Here is a 19,140-nt window from a genome sequence, read left to right as displayed (position 1 = left end):
GGCCCGCAGCTGGCCCTGGCTCCCGGGACGCGGCGCCCGGAGAGCGCGCAGGGGGGCGAGGGATCCCCGCTCCCCGCGCCCCCCGCCCCCCGCCCCCCGCCGCCCACTGTGAGCTTCTTCCCCGCCCGGAGCCCGCGCCCCGGGACCGGAGTCCCCAACTCGGGACGGGGCAGCTGGTGACGACCACGCCGGCCCGGGAGAAGGACACCCGGCCGCCGACCCTGCGTCTTACCTCACAGTACGTTTTGGGGGGCGCACAGCACCGGGTAGAGAAGCGTCAAGAGCGCCCCTCACTCAGACAAGCTTGAGATGGGATTCTGACTCTGTGTGATCTCCTGGAGGCGACTTGAGCTCTCAGCCTCGGTTACTTCGTCCCTTAAAAAGCGACAATATCTTCCTCACAAAGTAGTTCCTTCATGCGTACATTTTTTTCCCCGATCAGCAGTCATTCAGTGGAAGGCCTACAATGTGTTAGGACACGACAGTGAATAAAATAGACATGGACTTTACGTTCTAGCCAGGAAAGATAGATAATACACATGAGTAGAATCCCAGCGATTTCACTTCTAAGTATATGCTCACCAGAAATTCATATATGTGCACCAAAAAGACACCTACATAATGTTCAGGTCAGCGGTATTTGTAATAGCCCCAAATGTCATCAGCAATTGAATGAGATAAACAAATTGTTGTATGTTCACACAATCGAATACTACACCACACTGAAAAAGAATGGACGAATGCTATACCCAACAAGAAAGAATCTCACAAACATAATACTGAATGTAGAGGGACAGGTACAAAAGACGTCATACTGGATGATTCCATTATTATAAAGTGTAAGAACAAGAAAAAAATCTATAACGTTAAGAGTTAAGATAGTGGTTACCGTTAGGGGGCAGTGGATGGTAACTGGGAAGGATCGCAAGGACCTTCTAGGGGGATGGTAATGTTCTGTTTCTTGATTTAGATGCTGATTACACACATGGGATCACTTTGTGAAAACTGACCAAGCTGTGCATTTATGATTATTGCACTTTTCTTTAAGATATACTTCATTAAAAATGTACTTTACATTAAATTTACATTAAAATATATGGGATTGTCAGAAGGAGAAGAAAGAGGAAAAGGAATAGAAGAAATATTTCAAGTGGTAATGACTGAGAATTTCCCCAGGTAATATCAGACACCAAACCACAGAACCAGGAAGCCCAGAGAACACCGAGCAGGGTAAGTGCCCCCAAATGATACCTAGGCATGTTGTATTCGAACTACAGAAAACCAAAGGTAAAGAAAAAATTTTGAAAGAAGCCAGAGTGGGAGAAAGAAACTTTCTTTATAAAAGAGCAGAGAATTACATTGCATTTCTCTTCAGAGATCATGCAAGCAAGAAGAAAGTGGACTGAAATATTTAAAGTGTTGAGAGAAAAAAACTATCAACATGGAATTCTGTATCTAATAAAATTATCTTTCAAAAGTGCTGGAGAAATAAAGATCTTGTGTGACCAGGAACCTGCGGAATCCACTAAAAAAGTCTTAGGAGTAATAAACAAGTTCATGAAGGTTCAGAGCACAAGGTCAATGTACTAGAAAAAAATCAATTTTATTTTTATACAACACCAATGAACAATCTGAAAATAAAATTAAGAAAATAACTCCATTTCAGTAGTATAAAAAAGAATAAAATAGTTAAGAATATAACAAAAAAGTGCAGCATTTATACATTGAAAACTACAAAACATCACTGAAAGAAATTAAAGAAGACCTAAGTAAATGGAAAGACATTCCATGTTCATAGATTAAAAGACTTACATTGTTAAAATGGCTATACTTCCCAAATTGATCTGTAGATTCAACACAATCTATTAAGTTTCCAGCTGCCCTTTGGTGGAAATTTACAAGGTCCTTCCAAAACTTCAGTGGAAATGCAAGGGTATCAGAATAGCCACAACAATCTTGAAAACGCAGAACAAAGATGGAGGCCTCAAACTATATGACTTCAAAACTTACCACAAACCTATAGCAATCAAGATAGTATAGTACTGGCATTAGGTTAGTCATTTAGACCAATGGAATTGAATGGAGAGTCTAGGATTCAACAGTCACATTCATGATCAATTGATTTTTGACAAGGGTGCCACAGTAGTTCAGTGGAGGAAAGAATAGGCTTTTCAGCAAATGGTGATGGGACAGCAGGATATTCATAAACAGAAAAATGAGGCTGGATCCTTATATCATATTAAAAAAGAAGTTAAAATATATCATAGATCTAAATGTAAAAGCTAAAACTATAAAATTCTGACAAAAATAAGTCTTCATGACCTTGGGTTAGGAAATGGTTTGTTAGATATGTACCAAAAGTACAATGAAAGAAACAACAACAACAAAAAGAAAAATACATAAATTGGGTTTGATCTAAATTAAAAACTTTTGAGCTTCAAAGAACACGCTCCAGAAATTGAAAAGACAACCCACAGAATGGGAGAAAAATTTATGCATGTTGTATTTCTGAAAAGAGACTTGTATTTAGGATTTAGAAAGAACTCTTGCAACTTAGTAATGAAAAGACAAATAAAATGGGCAAAGATTTGAATGGACATTTCTCCAAAGAAGACGTTCAAATGGTCAGTAAGCACATGGAAAAAGGTGCGTCATTAGTTATCAAGGAAGTGTAAATCCAAACCATCATGAGATGCTATTTTACACCAGTAGGAGGGCTGTAGTCAAAAGACAAGAAAACAGGAGTTGGGGAGGATGTGGAGGATTTGTGAACCTCATATATTGCTGATGAGAATATAAAATTGCTGGTGGTGTGGCCACTGTAGAAAACAGCTCAGCAGTTCCTCAAAATGTTAAACATTAGAGTGACTGAATGACCCGGCAATTCCACTTGTAGGCATATTAGACCCAAGAGAAATGAAACGTGTTCACACAAAAACTTACACAGCAGCAATACTCATAATGGCCAAGAAGTAGAAACAACCCAAATGTCTGTCAACTGACAAATGTATAAAAACGTGGCATATCCACACAATGGAATATTACTCAGCCATTCAAAGTAAAGAATTACTGGTATATACCACAATAGGGTTGAAGCTTGAAAACATTACTCTAAGTGATAGAAATCACTCAAAAAAGGCCACACATTGCATGATTCAATTTATATGAAATGTATCAAATAGGCAAGCGAGGCAGAAAGTTGATGGGTGTTTGCCTAAGGCTGGGATGTTGAAGAGGAGGGGCTGGGGGGTGAATGGGAGTGACTGCTATGATTATAGAATTTCTTTTTGGGGTGATGAAAATGTTTTGATTGTGGTTGTGGTCTGTGTATATAATAAAAACCATTTAAGTTTACATTTAAATCGGTGAATTGTATGTGTGATTATATCTCAATAAGACAGGGTATACGTATATACATAATATATATATCATATATACAGTATATCAGATGGTGATAAGTACTATGGAGAAATACAAAATATGGAGAAGAGATAAGACTGGGGCTAAAAGTTGAAATTTTAAGTAGAGAGATCATGGTAGGGCTCATTGAGAAGGTGATGTGTGAACAAAGACATTCTGAAAGGGGTGAGGGAGTCAGGTGGATATCTAGGGGGAGAGCTTTCCAGGGCCTGGGTTTGGATCTGGGCTTTGTCACTGCCCAAATATCTGACCTTGGACAAGTTACATAATGGCTCTGAGCCTGGGTTTCTTATCTGTAAAATAGTTGTTCCTATTTTCTAGTAAAATGACTAATAGTGCCTATTTCAGAAGGCTATTATATGGATTAAATTAATAATAAAAAAGAAAGTAAAGCACTTAGAACTGTACACTGACACTAAGTCAAATGCTTTATAGTTGTTTTTATTAGCTCCTACTGCAAGTGCAAAAGCCCTTGCCTTCTAAGATGGAACCATGCCCAGAATGTCTGTTGAATCAAGGAGGCCAAGTGGAGCTGGTGCAGAATAATGAGCAAGAGGGAAGATTGTGGGAAATGGGGAGAGGGCCTGTGACTTTGAGTCTGTGAGATAGGTAATCATTGGCAGGTTTTGAATACAGAAAAGACACTATCTGATTCATGTTTTAACACCATCACTCTGGCTCCTGTGTTGAAAACTTACTAAAAGGGGACAAGGATGCACTCAAGGAAACCGGTTTTGAGCTATTGTGGTAATACAGATGTGAGGTGGTGGTGATAGTGAGAAGTGGTCAGATTCTGGTTCTACTTTAAAGATAGAAACAAGCTCTACTGAAAGATTGGACATTGGGTATGAGGGAAAGAGACTGTACTGTGACCAAGCAATTGTCAGAATTCAGTTTAGATTTATTATGCTGAGGGAAGTAGGAGAAGGCACTTTTTTTTTTAACGTTTGGAGGTGGGGTGGGGTGGGGATGGGCAGTAATATAGTGTGTGTGGGCGGGGGCGGGAATCAACCTTTCAGTTTTGGACATGATAATCTTGAAATGTCTATTGCACATCCAAGCTCGGTAGTTGGTGTTCAGAGCAGAGGTCCGGACAGGAAAGAGGATAGATCATTGGTTCTTTCACAAATAATCACTGAAAACCTGTCCTGTGCTAGGTCCTATTCTAAGTCCTATTCTAGGCTCTGGAGATACTCGTGAGAATACAGACAAAGCTCCTCCTGACTACATCTGTAATAAAGATACGGGTTTTATAAACAAGTCAGCAATCAAGCGCATTAATGAGATGGACACGGTGTACAATTGCTTGTATTTATTTGTGTATTTATTTATTTGTTTATTTGCTATGGTTGTTTCCAATATTTGGAGTACTCCAAGGGCCAGAAGACTAGCGGTGCGACCTAGGAATACCTCCCTCTACCGACCAGTGGCAGCCAGGTATCCCCGCCCCAATGCGGGCCAGATTTCCAGCGCAGCCGACCGGCAGCATTGCGCAGGCGCGGCCTCAGTCTGGCGTCCTAGGCGACGACTCCGAAAGCCTCGGCGCAGGCGTAATTCAGGAGGCCGAGGGAGCGTGAGGCCCGGGGACGGGGCGGGGCAGCTCGGAGTGCGCTTGCGCACTGCCTGCTCTCGCCCGAGGAGCCGCAGTCTCGAGAGCGCCAAGGCGGTGTTTCGGTAGTCTCTGGCAGACCTCTCCCGCGAACCCGGCGCCGTTGGACTGCGCCCAGGGCGGGGGCCTCCGCCGGGCACAGGAGGGAGCCACGATGCCGGTGAGGAGAGTCGCTCAGTGGCTGGGGTTCCTCATCCCAGCGGCCTGGCTCGGGGGCGCGGCCGTTGCCATGGAGGCGCGGATCAGGCAGGCGGCCGGGGTGGGGCGGGGCAGGGTCCGGCTCTGCGGGCCGGAGCGGTTGGGGAGCCTGGCGGGTGGGCTCCGTGGCCCGCGAGGTTCCAGGCGGTCCTGGGAGGGGCCCCGGCCAGGCCCTGCCGCCTTCGCCGGTGCTGCATCCCGCAGGGCCTGCGCTGCTTGACATAAAGGCACAGCGCCAGAGGATGCGCTCTCGCTCCCAGCCCTGCTAGCTGAGTAGGGCGTCTGGGAGCGGCCGCGGGGGGTAGGCTTTGGATGCTCCGCACCTGGTGGGGTCTGTACGCCGCAGAGCCGACCCTTGGATGGTAGCGGCGAGAGCTGCTTGCTTTTACTCCAGCCCTTGACTCGAGCTGTCATTTCTTTCGTGGTGCTTTAGCTTACAGTGCAGAATGTAACCCGTAGGTGTCTTTGTGTGTGAGGGGGGTGGGGGGTGGCATGTTTGTCTTGTAGGCTTTCACAGAGTGTTACCGTACACTTAATAGGGGGCGTCCTAAGTCCAATATAGGGTCATGGAGAACACTTGGGCTTTGGTCGGTTTTCTCCTGGTTGCGAGACCTGGGACAATTATTTAATCTTTCTGGGTTCTTGGTTCCCACATAATTAAACTGTTTCTCATGGGATTTTATCAGGATGAAATAAGGTAATGCACAGCGGAATTGAAGGACAGTGCTTGACATTTAGCATTAAGTGCTCAATATTTGTTCCGTGTCGTTGCTTTCAAGTTACTAGTTCATTCAGCAGATATCCGGCATCAACCACATGTTAGGCACTGGAGGCAAAGTACTGAGCAAAACCAGCCAGGTTCTTGAACTTGGGAAGACAGAAGCTTGCCTTCATGGCCAGAGGTGAAAGTCATGTTGATAGAGACAAGATGCTTATCATTCATGAAGCGAATGGGTGGCATGTAATAGAAAGTAGATTCTGGTCAATTGTGAAGTGTTCCCATGTAAGAGGAATGCTGGCCTACAGATGCCAGATCATCTTTTTTTTTTTTTTTTTTCAAGAGAATATAGAAATTGTTATTTTTATGAAATTTCTCCATTTTTAAAAAATTTTAACAACTAATTCAAAAATATTGTTAAGTGCTATGAGCCAAACAAAAGATATATGTGGGCTGAATTCAGCCCCTGACAACCAGTTGGCAACCTTTGGTGTAGACGGATAGGACAGACATTAATCAAGTAAGGAGCAAACAAAAGTAGAATTGAAACTGGTGGTAGATGATCGAGGGAGAAGGGTGCTCTCAGGGCCTATACCAGAATTTGACCTAGTTAGGGAAGTCTTCCCAAGTGAACTGGCTGTTTTGCTGAGACCTGAGAATAAGTGAAGGGGAGAGTGAGGAATGTTCTAGGCCGGAGGAACAGCACAGGGAAAGGCCTGTGGTGAGAAAGGGCATGGTGACAAGAAAAGGCTTAAAAAAAGCTAATGTGGCTGTGGCTAAGAAAGCCAAGCAGGGTAGCTTGTGAAATAAGACTGGACAAGTAGACATGGGCCAGAGCCAGGTCTTACAGACCACCTTAAGGATTGTGATTTTTATCCTGAGATCTGTGGGAAACCATTGAGGAGTTTTAAGTAAGGGAGCAACTTAATTAAATTTGTGTTGAAGCTGACTGCTCTGTAGAGAACAGACTGTAAGAGAACCTAACTAGATGCCGGTGTCCAGTTTAGGGTGGGATCATGGTGACCTAGACTTAGGTGGTGAAAGCAGAGGTGGGGAGAAGTGTGTTATATTGGTACTGTTCAACTAAGCTATTGAACTTCACTTCAGTAACAGGATTGTATTTTTTTAATTGAAGTATAATTGACATATAACACAATAATTTCACTTGTACATGATTTGATATTTGTGTACCATGTGAAATAATCCCTACAGTGAGTCTAGTGACCATCTATCACCATTAAGAGTTACAAAATTTTTTTTCTTATGATGAACAATTTCAAGATATATTCTTTTAGCAACTTCCAAATATGCGGCGGTGTACTATTGACTATAGTCACCATACTGTATATTATATATACATGACTTACTTATTCTATAACTGGAGATTTGTACCTTTGATCTCTTTCACCCATTTTGTCCACCTCTGTACCCCACTGCCCTCTGGCAACCACCAGTCTGTTCCCTGTGACTTTTGCTTGTTCCTCTGTTTTGTTTTTTAGATTCCACATGTGAGTGTCTTTGCTTAGGGTTATATTTTAACATAGATGGTTAATCATAAAATTTCAAAAATTGAAACTACGTATATAGATTTTCATAAGGTTAGAGGGATATTAAAACATTTCTCTCTGCCATTGGACTTTATTTGCTGTGTTTCATGTTGTCTTCTATAGAGAAGATAGACTACATATGTTACATGGTAAGAAACATTTTACCGATGCATTGTAGAAAATAAAACTCAAAGTCTCAGGGGAACACAGGACGTACTACTATATTCTTGATTAAAGTTGTTAACCATGTTCACATGTGTTTTCCTTCAGGCAGGAAACTCAGAGGAAGTCAGGGACTTTTGTGGAGAAAGACAGTCCATAATATACTGATTCATTTTCTGCTTGAACAGCATTTATTTACTATAAATGTAAATTAGGCTTTCTTTCTCCTCATTTGTATTGTAAAAGAAACTATTTGCCTTTTCATATCACTTAATAAGCTTTTTCCATGTAGCTGTAAGATCTTTAATTGCATTTAACAAATATTTGTGGAGTGCTTAATACGTGCAAGGCACTGGGATGGCACAGTAGCCTTTTTCAAATTTGAAATTTAATTTGCTCAAGGTAAAAGTAAATGTTCTTTCCATTATTTGTGAATATTTTCTCCACCAGATCAATAAATCAGAGAAGCCTGAAAGCTGTGATAATGTGAAGGTGGTTGTTAGGTGCCGGCCCCTCAACGAGAGAGAGAAATCAATGTGCTATAAACAGGCTGTCAGTGTGGATGAGATGAGGGGAACTATTACTGTACATAAGACTGATTCTTCCAACGAACCTCCAAAGACATTTACTTTTGATACTGTTTTTGGACCAGAGAGTAAACAACTTGATGTTTATAACTTAACTGCAAGACCTATTATTGATTCTGTTCTTGAAGGCTACAATGGTGAGTATATTGTTCACTTTTTCTTAACTTTATCAAGGTATTAATACCCTATAAATTCATCCATTGTAATTGTACACTTTGATGAGTTGTAGTAAATACATACAGTTGTGAAACCATCACCACAATCCCGTTTTATGACCCTTCAAAGTTCCTATATGTCCCTTTGCAGTCCCACCTCCAGGCATCCATTGACCTGCTTTTATCTATAGTTCTGTCTTTGCTCGAAATTTCATATAAATCAAATCATACCCTATCTCATCTTTATAACCTGTTTTCTTTCAGTTGTATAATGTTGTTGAGGGTCAATCGTGCTGTTGTATGTATCAGTACTTTGTTCCTTTTTAATGCTGAATTGTATTGCATTGTATGAATATACCACCTTTTACGATCTTCAATGAAAATCTGGATTGTTCCAATTTTTGGGCAATTATATATAGTCCTGCTATGAACATTCTTTTATAGAAAGTTCTTTGTGCAGATAAGTTTTGAAGTTTCTCTTGGGTAGATACCTAGAAGTAGAATTGGTGGGTAATATGGTTACTGTATATTTATCTTTTGAAGAAATTGCCAAACTATTTTCCCAAGTGGTGACTATTAATTTTTTTCCCCACCAGTGTGTTATGAGGGTTCTTTTAGTTTCTTCACATTCTCACCAACATTTAGATTGTCGGTCTTTTTAATTACAGCCGTCCTAGAGGATCTGTAATAGTATCTCATTGTTTTAACTTACATTCCTATAACAATGTTGAGCATTTAATCACGTACGTATTAGCCCTTTGTGTATCTTTTAAAATATTTTACCCTCTGGGGCGCCTGGGTGGCTCAGTCATTAAGCGTCTGCCTTTCGCTCAGGTCATGATCCCAGGGTGCTGGGATTGAGCCCTGCATCGGGCTTCCTGCTCAGTGGGAAGCCTGCTTCTCCCTCTCCCACTCCCCCTGGTTGTGTTCCCTCTCTCACTGTTTCTTTCTCTATCAAATAAAGTCTTAAAAAAAAAATATTTTACCCTCTTTTCAGTTTCATTGCCTATGTTATTATTGAGTCATGCTTTTTATACATTCTGGATTCAAATCTTTTGATCAGATAAGTGATTTGGAAATATTTTCTTCCAGTATGTGGCTTGTATTTTCATTTTTAAAATGGTGTCTCTTGAAGAGAAAAGATTTTGAGTTTTGATTAAGTCCAGTTTATCATTTTTTTTTTTATCATCATGCTTTCATTGACATAGGTAATATTTGCAGAACCCAAGACCAAAAAGATTTTCTCTTATGTTTTTATCCAGAAGTTGTAAACATTGTATGTCTTACATTTAGGTCTGTGATTCATTTTGAGTTAATTTTTATTAAGGGTGTAAGTTCTTTGCCTTTTTTTGTTTTTCCCCTTCTGACCTATGGATATCCAGTTGTTGCAGCACCATTTGTTAAGACTGTCCTTTCCCTATTGAATTAACTTGGTGCTCTTGTCAAAAATCAACAGACTACAGTTGTGTGGGTTTATTTCTGGATTCCCTATTCTGTTCCATGTCTATCCTGTTTTTATTACTGTAGGTTTATGTGTTGGAATTAGGTAGTGTATGTTCTCTAGCTTTATTATTCTTTTTCAAAATTGTTTTGGCTTTTCTGGATCCTTTGCATTTTCACATAAATTTTAGAATTACTTTGTCAATTTCCACAAAATAAACAAAAACAAAAAACCTACTGGGATTTTGGTAAGGATTGTGTTAAATTGTTATTCTGACAATATTGAGTCTTCTAATCCAGAACATGGGATCTCTCTTATTTATATCTTGTTTAATTTCTCTCATCAGCTTTTTGTTGTAGTTTTTAATGTACAGGTCTTGTACTTATTTTGATAAATTTATTCCTAAGTATTTTTTCTTACCTGTTTACTTTTTTTTTTTTTTTAAGATTTTATTTACTCATTCGTGAGAGAGACAGAGAGAGAGAGGCAGAGGGAGAAGCAGGCTCCCCGCAGAGCAGGGAGCCTGATGTGGGACTCGATCCCAGGACCCTGGGATCATGACCTGAGCCAAAGGCAGATGCTTAACTAACTGAGCCACCCAGGCACCCTCCTTTTTCTCTAAAGATTTGTATTTATTTGTTAGAGAGAGAGGGAGAGAGCACGCATGCACACACAAGCAGGGGGAGGGGCAGAAGGAGAGGGAGAAGCAGACTCCCCTGCTGAGCAGGGAGCCTGATGGAGGGCTTGATCCCAGGACCCTGGGATCATGACCTGAGCCGAAGGCAGACGCTTAACCAACGGAGCCACCCAGGTGCCCTACCTCTTCCTTTTTAAAATTTAAATTCTAGTTAACATACAGTGTATTCCTAGGTACTTTTTATGCTTTTGTGAATACAATTATTATAATTTCATTCTTAGAATTGTATATTTCTGATACATAGAAATGCAGTTGATTATTTTAGTAGTTTTTTTTTTATCAACATAAAATTCAAATAACATAGAATTCACTACTTTAACCATTTTACAGTATACAAGTCAGGGGTTTTAGTACCTTCATAGTGTTGTGTAACTGTCACTGTTGTTTCCAGAACATCTCCATCACCCCCCAAAGAAACTATGTATCTATTAGCAGTTACTCCCAGTTTTGCTCCCTCCTACCCTGGCAACTATGTATTTACTTTCTATGTGTATGAGTTTGCCTGTTCTGGACATTTCATTTAATAGAATCATATGCTATACAGTCTTTTATGTATGGCTTTTTTTACTTGGTCTAATGTTTTCAGTGTTCTTTTACATTATAGTATGTATCAGGACTGCATTTTTTTTTTTTTTTTTTTAAGATTTTGTTTGAGAGAGAGAGAGCACAAGCAGGGGGGAGGAGCAGAGGGAGGGGGAGAAGCAGAGGCCCTGCTCAGCAGGGAGCCTGATGTGGGGCTCCATCACAGGACCCCGGGATCATGACCCCAGCCGAAGGCAGACGCTTAACCGACTGAGCCACCCAGGCGCCCCAGGACCGCATCTTTTAATGGTCAATTAATACTCCATCGAATGGATATGCTATATTTTATTTATCCATTCATCCGTTGGTGAACACTTGTGTTGTTGCCATTTTTTGGCTATTATGAATAATGTTGCTGTGAATATTCTTGTATGTGTTTTTGTGTAAATGTATGTTTTCCCTTTGCTTAGGTAAATATCTAGGAGTGGAGTTGCTGGGTCAAAAGGTTAACTGCCATATTGTTTTTTGTTTTCCATCGCAGCTGCATCATTTTTACCTTCCCACTAGCGGTGTATGAGGTTTCCAATTTCTTCACATCTTTGCCAAAACTTGTTGTTTGTCTTTTTGGTTACAGGCATCATAGTGGCTATGAAGTGATATCTCATTGTGTTTTGCAATTGATTTTTGTGTATTGACCTTGTACCCTGCAACCTTGTTAAACTTGCTTATTATTTCTGGTAGGCTTTTATTTATTTATTGGTAAGTTCCCTAGGATTTTCTTTCTTTCTTTTCTTTTTTTTTTTTAAAAGATTTTATTTATTTATTTGACAGACAGCGAGAAAGGGAACCAAGCAGGGGGAGTGGGAGAGGGGGAGAAGCAGGCCCCCCGCCGAGCAGGGAGCCCTATGTGCGGCTTGATCTCAGGACTCTGGGACCATGACTGGAGCCGAAGGCAGATGCCTAATGATTGAGCCACCCAGGCGCCCCTAGGACTTCCTATATACAAGAGTGTGTTACCTTCAAATAAAGATAGTACAATTTCTTTCTTTCCCATCTTTTTGCTACCTGAATTGCACTGGCTAGAACCTCCAGTACAGTGTTGAATACGAGTGGTGAGAATGGACATTTTTGTTTTGTTCCAGATCTTAGGGAGAAAGCATTCACTGTTTTACCAGGAAGTATGATGTTCTCTATAGATTTTTATCTGATTAAGTTCCCCTGTGTTCTTGGTTTGTTCCCCCCCTCCCCCGTAGGAATGGATTTTGGATCTTGTCAAATGCATTTTTTTCTGCACCTATTGAAATCATCTTTTTTTTTTTTTTTTTAAATAATTTTTATTTATTTATTGAGAGAGCATGAGAGGGAGGAGGGTCAGAGGGAGAAGCAGGCTCCCTGCTGAGCAGGGAGCCCGATGCGGGACTCCATTCCAGGACTCCAGGATCATGACCTGAGCCGAAGGCAGTCGCTCAACCAACTGAGCCACCCAGGCACCCGAAATCATCTTTTTTTTTTTTTAGTTAATATTTTCAGTTACATTGATTATAAATGTGAAACCAGTCATACTACTTGGTTATGGTATATTATCCGTTTGTATGTTGTTAGATTTGATATGCTAAAATTTTGTTTAAACTTTTTTGTCTATGTTCAGGAGAGATATAGTAGTTTTCTTGTAATGTCTTTGTCTGGTTTTGGTATCAGGATAATGCTAATTTCATAGAATGAGTTGGAAAGTATTCCCTCCTTTTTAATCATATGGAAAAAAAATTTGTCCAGAATTAGTATTATATGTTCCTTAAGTGTTTGGTAGAATTTACCAGTGAAGCCAACTGGGCCTGGAGTATTTTTTTGTGAGGTTTTTAAAGATTCAATGTCTTTAATAATATAGGGTTTTTTGAGTTACTTGTTTTTCTTTTAGTGAGCTCTGGAAATTTACTCTCATCGAATTTGTCTCTTTCATCTAAGTTTTTGAATATCCTCCATTTTTCTTGTGTTAGAATGTGGTGATGTAATCTTTCTCTGATATTGGTATATGGTATTTGTGTCATCTCTTTTTCTTGTGATTAGTCTGGCAGAGGACTAATAAAGTAGGAGGAGGTTCTCCTACTTCCTCTTTTTCTGCTTATGGTGGAAGCTGAGGTCATTGTTTTGAGACCTTCCTAACTTTCGAATATGGAGATTTAATTCTATGAATTACCCCTTAAGTACTGCTTTAGTGGCGTTGTACAGATTTTGACATACTGTGTTTTCATTTTCATGCAGTGCAAGGTACTTTCTCCCTTCCCTCTTGATTTCTTCTTTGATCCTTGGGTTATTTAGAAATGTGTTAGTTTCCAGATAATTTGAGATTTTCCAGAAATCTTTCTGTTACTGATGTCTAGTTTAATCCCGTTTTAGTCCGAGACATACTGTGTAAAACTTGAATCTTTTGAAATTAGAGACATGTTATATGACCCAGAATAAGTTTATTATTAAATGTTTGTACATTCTTGAAAAGAATATGTATTTTGCTGTTGTTGGATAGAGCATTCTATCTATAAATGTTTTACATCAATTTGCTTGATAGTATCATTCAAATTTTCTACTTAATTTTCTACTTGGTCTATCGATTACTGACACAGGTATTGAATTCTCTTACAATATTTTTGTATTTGCCTCTTCCTTTCAGTTCTATCACTTTTTACTTGATGTATTTTGAAACCCTGTGAGTAGATGCATAAATGCCTAGGAGTTTCAAGTCCCCTTCATACATTAACCTCATTTTCATTATGAAATTACTCTATCCGTAGTAATGTTCTTTACTCTGAAACCTCTTTGATATTAATATAGACATTTTAACTTTCTTTTGTTTTAGTATTAACATGGTATATCTTCATTCCTCTTTTGTACTTTTAACATATTTGTGTTTTTATATTGAAAGTGCATTTCTAGAACCTCCTATACTGGAGGTCATTAAGATTACCCCAAATTCAGAGCTTGGTAGGAGAAGTCAAGGGTCTCAGGATATACTTGTACTTACAGCTTTGGTTTATTAGAGCAAAAAAGATACCGAAAAAAGAAAACAAAAAACAGCAAGGGGAAAAGGTGCACGGAATGAAGTGTGGAGGAAACAGGTAACAAACTTCCAAGAGTCCTCTCCTAGTGGGCACACAGGATGTGCTTAATTCTTCTGCCATTTAATGTGACAATACTTGTGAAATCTTGTCTGTCAGAGAAGCTCTGTAAGAGACACAGTGTCCCAGGTTTTTGTCGGAGCCTGCTCACGTAGGCACCCTCAGCCTTGCACTTGCCAAGATCCCCCACCCATAGAAGAGAGAAAGCAGGTGTTTAGTATAAACTACCTTGTTTATACAGTTTAGGCATAATGAGCTACTCTACTTGTTAGGGATTGGCGAGAACCCTCCCTGAATGCAAATTACCAGATGCTAGTCAAAAGCCAAACTTGAAAGCAGGCCTCTCAAAGAATAGTGGCCCCACATCTGTTGTTAGCTCTCATCTGCAGGGCATTGTATAGTTGGTAGTGTTTGTTGTTGTTGTTTTTTAAACCCAATCTTGCTGTCTCTGCTTCTTAATTGGGTTATCAAAACCATTTATGTCTTGCTGTTGGTTTTCTCTTTGTCCTCTTTTCCTTTTTATGCCTTCCTTTGTATTATTTCTATTATTCTGTTCTGTCTTCTCTATTGGCTTATAGCAATACATGTTTGTTTTATTTTAGTGGTTGCTCTAAGGTTTATAGTATAAATCTTTAATATATCACACTTTATCATCAGGTGATATTATGCTACTTTTTGTATAGTAAAAAAAATTTTTTAAACTATACTTCTAGTTGTCTCCTCCCAAGTTTTGTGGTGGTGGTGTCGTACATTTACTTCTACATGTTATAAACTCCAAACCATATTGTTGTTATTTTTGTTTAAACCATCAGTTGTCTTTTAAAGAGATTTAAATAATAGGAAAAAAACTATTTTATTTTCTTACTTATGTAGTCACCATTTTTGGGACTCTTTATTCCTTCATGTAGATCCATATTTCCCATCTAGTATCACTGTTTCTGCATTGGATAACTTCCTCAAATGTTTCTTAGAGTGCAAATCTACTGATGATTAATTCTTTCAGATTTTGTAGTCTAAAAAGTATTTTTTTTGCCTTTTGTTGTTGTTGTTGTTTTTTTAAAGATTTATTTGACACACAGAGACACAGAGAGGGAACACAAGCAGGGGGAGTGGGAGAGGGAGAAGCAGGTTCCCCGTGGAGCAGGGGAACTCCATCCCAGGACTCTGGGATCATGACCTGAGCTGAAGGCAGACACTTAACGACTGAGCCACCCAGGTGCCCTTTGCCTTTGTTTTTGAAAGAAATTTTCATGAGATGTAGGATTCTAGGTTGATAGTTTTTTCTTTTAGTACTTGAAGGATATTCCTCTACTGTCATCTCATTTGCCTTTTGTCCTACTGGAATTCTGCTTTCCTTATTTTGGTTCTTCTTTATATAACATGTCTTGCTCTGATTGCTTTTAAGATTTTCTTCTATATCACTGGTTTTGAGCATTTTGATTATGATGTGCCATGGTTTGTTTTTCTTTGTTTCTGTGCTTACAGTTCATTAAGCTTTTTGTATCTGTGAGTTTGTAGTTTTCATCGAATTTGGAAAATTTTCAGCCATATTCCTTCAAATATTTTTCCTGTCCCCATTCTCTCCTTGGGGGACTGCAGTGACATGTATATTAAGCTGCTTGAAATTGTCCCACAGCTCATTGATGCTGTTTTTCTTTTTTCTATTTTTTCTCTGTATTACATTTTTTATTATTTCTGTTGGTATGTGTTAAAGTTAACTGATCTTTTATTCTGCAGTGTCTAATCTACCTTTATCTTATCTGTCATATTTTTCATTTCACACATTGTAGTTTTCATCCCTAGAAGTTTGATTTGGGTCTTTGTTGTATCTTCCATCCAAGTTCTTCCAAACTTCCGTCCAAAGTTTCCAGTTAACTTTTTAACATGTAGAATATGGTTTTTATAACTGTTTTAATGTCTTTGTGTGCTAATTCTAACATTTGTGTCAGTCCTGAATTGGTTTTGACTGATTGATGGATTTCTTTATTATGAGTTGTATCTTTTTGCTTTTTTGCAAGCTTGGCAAATTTTGGTTGGATGCCAGACACTGAATTTTACCTTGGCTCTTGGATTTTTTTAATTCCTGTAAGTGTTCATGAGCTTTGTTCTCAGTTGCAGTTATCTGAAAATGGTTTGATTCTTTCAGATCTTTTTTTTTTATTAGTTGCAGAGGTAGAATTTAGTGATTCATCAGTGTTCATTACTTGAAGTGCCCTCCTTAATGCCCATCACCCAATTACCCCATCCCCCCATCTCCCCTCCAGCAACCCTCAGTTTGTTTCCTAGAGTTTAGCGTCTCTTATGGTTTGCCTCCCTCTCAAATTTCATCTTATTTTTCCTTCCCTTCCCCTATGTTCATCGGTTTTGTTTCTTAAATTCCACATATGAATGAAATCATATGGTATTTATCTTTCTCTGGCTCTTTCAGATCTTTTTAAGATCTTTAGTTAGGACTGGAGTAGTGATCGGTCTAAGGTTATTCCCCTAATTCAGAGGCAAGACCCTTTTGTTTACTGTACCTAATTTCCTGTGCTTCATGAGGTTTTCCAGTCTGGCTGGTGTAAACAGATACTGTTTCTGGCCTTTGTGAGCATTGAGGACTCTTCCTTCCAAATGATTCCCACCCCCCACCCCCATTTAGATAGTTTCCTCATACTCTTGAGATGCTTAGTACTCAGCTGAATATTTGAGGAAGACCTGCAGACCTCTGGAATCTGCAGCTTTCTGCACGGTGTTATCCTCTCCGCTACTGTGTCCTACAAATTCTAGCTGCGTTGGTCTCTCTGGACTCTGGGCTCCTTCTTGACTCAGAGAATCTGCTCATCACTCCTTGGATTCCCCTTCCTGCTCTGTGGTTGATTCTCTCCCAAGGCAGGAAGCTGGGCAGTCATAGGGCCTGACTTACCTGTTTGCCAACTTTGGGGATCACAGCCCTTTATTGACTGAGGTTCATTGTCTTGAAAACTGTTGCTTCATATATTTTGTCTGCTTTTTGTTTCAGTCAAGAGGGTAAATCTGGTCCTTGTTACTCTTTGTTGGAAGCAGAAGTGTCACTCATTTAATTTTGAAATAACAGAATTGTGTATTTTAAAAAATAAATGTTGTACGGAGTAGTATATAGATGTCAAGGGACTTTTCACCTATTTTCCACCTCTTCTGACTGAAAATTGTTGATGATAACATAGAACAATATGTTTAAAAAGGACAAAAATCAGGAATGCTATTAAATAGTGTTTACTTGGCATTATTCAAATGTGCAATGGCAAGTACATAATCCTTCCACCATTTAAAACTTTTTTTTTAATTAATAAGCTTTTTTAGAACAGCTTTAGGTTATAGCAAAATTAAGGAAAGTACAGAGATTTCCCACATATCCCTTATGTCCAAACATATACAAAGTTCCCCACTATCAACATCTTTCACCACAGTGGTACATTTGTTACAGTGATGAACATACATTGACACATCAGTATCATCCAAAGTCCATAGTTTACATTAGGGTTCACTTTTGGGGTTGTACATCCTATGGGTTTTGACAAAAATATGATGTGTATCCACTATTATAATATCATAAAAGATAATTTCACCTCTGCTCTGCTTGTTTATCCTTCCTTCCCCAGCTAAGCCTACCAACCACTAATCTTTTTACTGTCTCCGTAGTTTCACCTATTCTAGAATGTCATACAGTTACAATTGTATAATATGTAACCTTTCAGTTTGGCTTCTTTCACTTAGTAATATGCACTGAAGTTTTCTCCATGTCTTTCATGGCTTGATAGCTTGTATCTTTTTTTGCACTGATGATAATCTATTGTCTGGATGTACCACAGTTTATTTATCAGTTCACTTACATATGGAAGGACATCTTGTTTGCTTCCAAATTTTGGTAGTTATGAATATGCACTGCTTAAACATCCATATGCAGATTTTTTGTAGGCTTTCTACCATTTTTAAGATGTAGTCATGAAATGGGGAGTTTGGGTAAAATTTCAGGTCATTTTTAGTTTTTAAAAAGTAAAGTTTGTTTTTTTTTTTGAAGATTTTATTTATTTATTTTTTGACAGAGAGACACAGTGAGAGAGGGAACACAAGCAAGGGGAGTGGGAGAGGGAGAACAGGCTTCCTGCGGAGCAGGGAGCCCTATGTGGGACTCGATCTCAGGACCCTGGGATCATGACCTGAGCTGCAGGCAGACACTTAACGACTGAGCCACCCAGGTGCTCCTAAAAAGTAAAGTTTTAAGAGAAGTTCATCTTAAAGAAATGCTAGCATTAGATTTGTTAAGTTGGACATACAAAAACTAGAAATTTGGAATTTCATCTCTGAAAATGAGATGAGATTCTTTTATTCTAGGGGATTCCTGGTCCTCATTTCTCAGCTTTAAAATTACAGATCAATATCCTTTTTGAATCCGTAATCTTCATTATTTAATGAATTCATAGAAATTTTATTGGAAATTAACTTTGAATTAAAGTTTTGGCCATTACATACTTTTAAAAAATAAGGGCTCTAGAGCCAAATGGACTGTGTTCACATCTTGTTTCTACCACTTACTATGACATTGAACAAGTAACTCAACCTCTCTAAGCCTTTGTTTCCTTAGCTAAAGTATGGGAAAATAAATAGTGCCTTGCTCTTAGGATTGGGGTGAAAATTCGGTGAGGATGTGTGTAAAGTACGTGACCTAGCACATAGTAGATGATCAGTAAATGATAGCCATTGTGTCGGCTCTCACATGCGGTCTGTGAGTTCATAATATTTTCAGCTCTCTTGAAGGCAATACGTTACGTTCTTAATGGCATAGTTTGAAATATTTAGCGAGTTAGAAAAAAATCAAGATTTTTTTAATTCCCATGTATAAAAAATGGCTTCTGCCATGATTAAGTATTGTGATGATTGTCACGGAAAGTCTGAAAATGATGGGGACATAAGAGGTTACTTGCATGGGGTGGAAGTAGTTGAAAAGCCGTGTCA

General features: G+C 39.1%; 1 protein-coding gene across 3 annotated transcripts in view; it reads left to right on the top strand.

The window, feature by feature from the left end:
- Positions 1–5,003: 5,003 nt before the first annotated feature.
- KIF3A (kinesin family member 3A) overlaps positions 5,004–19,140 on the top strand; it is a 50,472-nt gene continuing 36,335 nt past the window's right edge. For all 3 annotated transcript variants that reach the window (XM_035014104.1, XM_035014105.1, XM_035014103.1), the window contains exons 1-2: positions 5,004–5,189; positions 8,105–8,378. In XM_035014104.1, the coding sequence (XP_034869995.1) occupies positions 5,184–5,189; positions 8,105–8,378 (280 nt within the window). In that variant the 5' untranslated portion in view covers positions 5,004–5,183. The remainder of the gene's footprint in view (positions 5,190–8,104; positions 8,379–19,140) is intronic.

The sequence above is a fragment of the Mirounga leonina genome, unplaced genomic scaffold, assembly GCF_011800145.1.
Source record: "Mirounga leonina isolate KUSES-001 unplaced genomic scaffold, KU_Mleo_1.0 Mir_168, whole genome shotgun sequence".
Taxonomy (NCBI): Eukaryota; Metazoa; Chordata; class Mammalia; order Carnivora; family Phocidae; genus Mirounga; species Mirounga leonina.
This window is presented reverse-complemented; position numbering and strand designations above follow the sequence as displayed.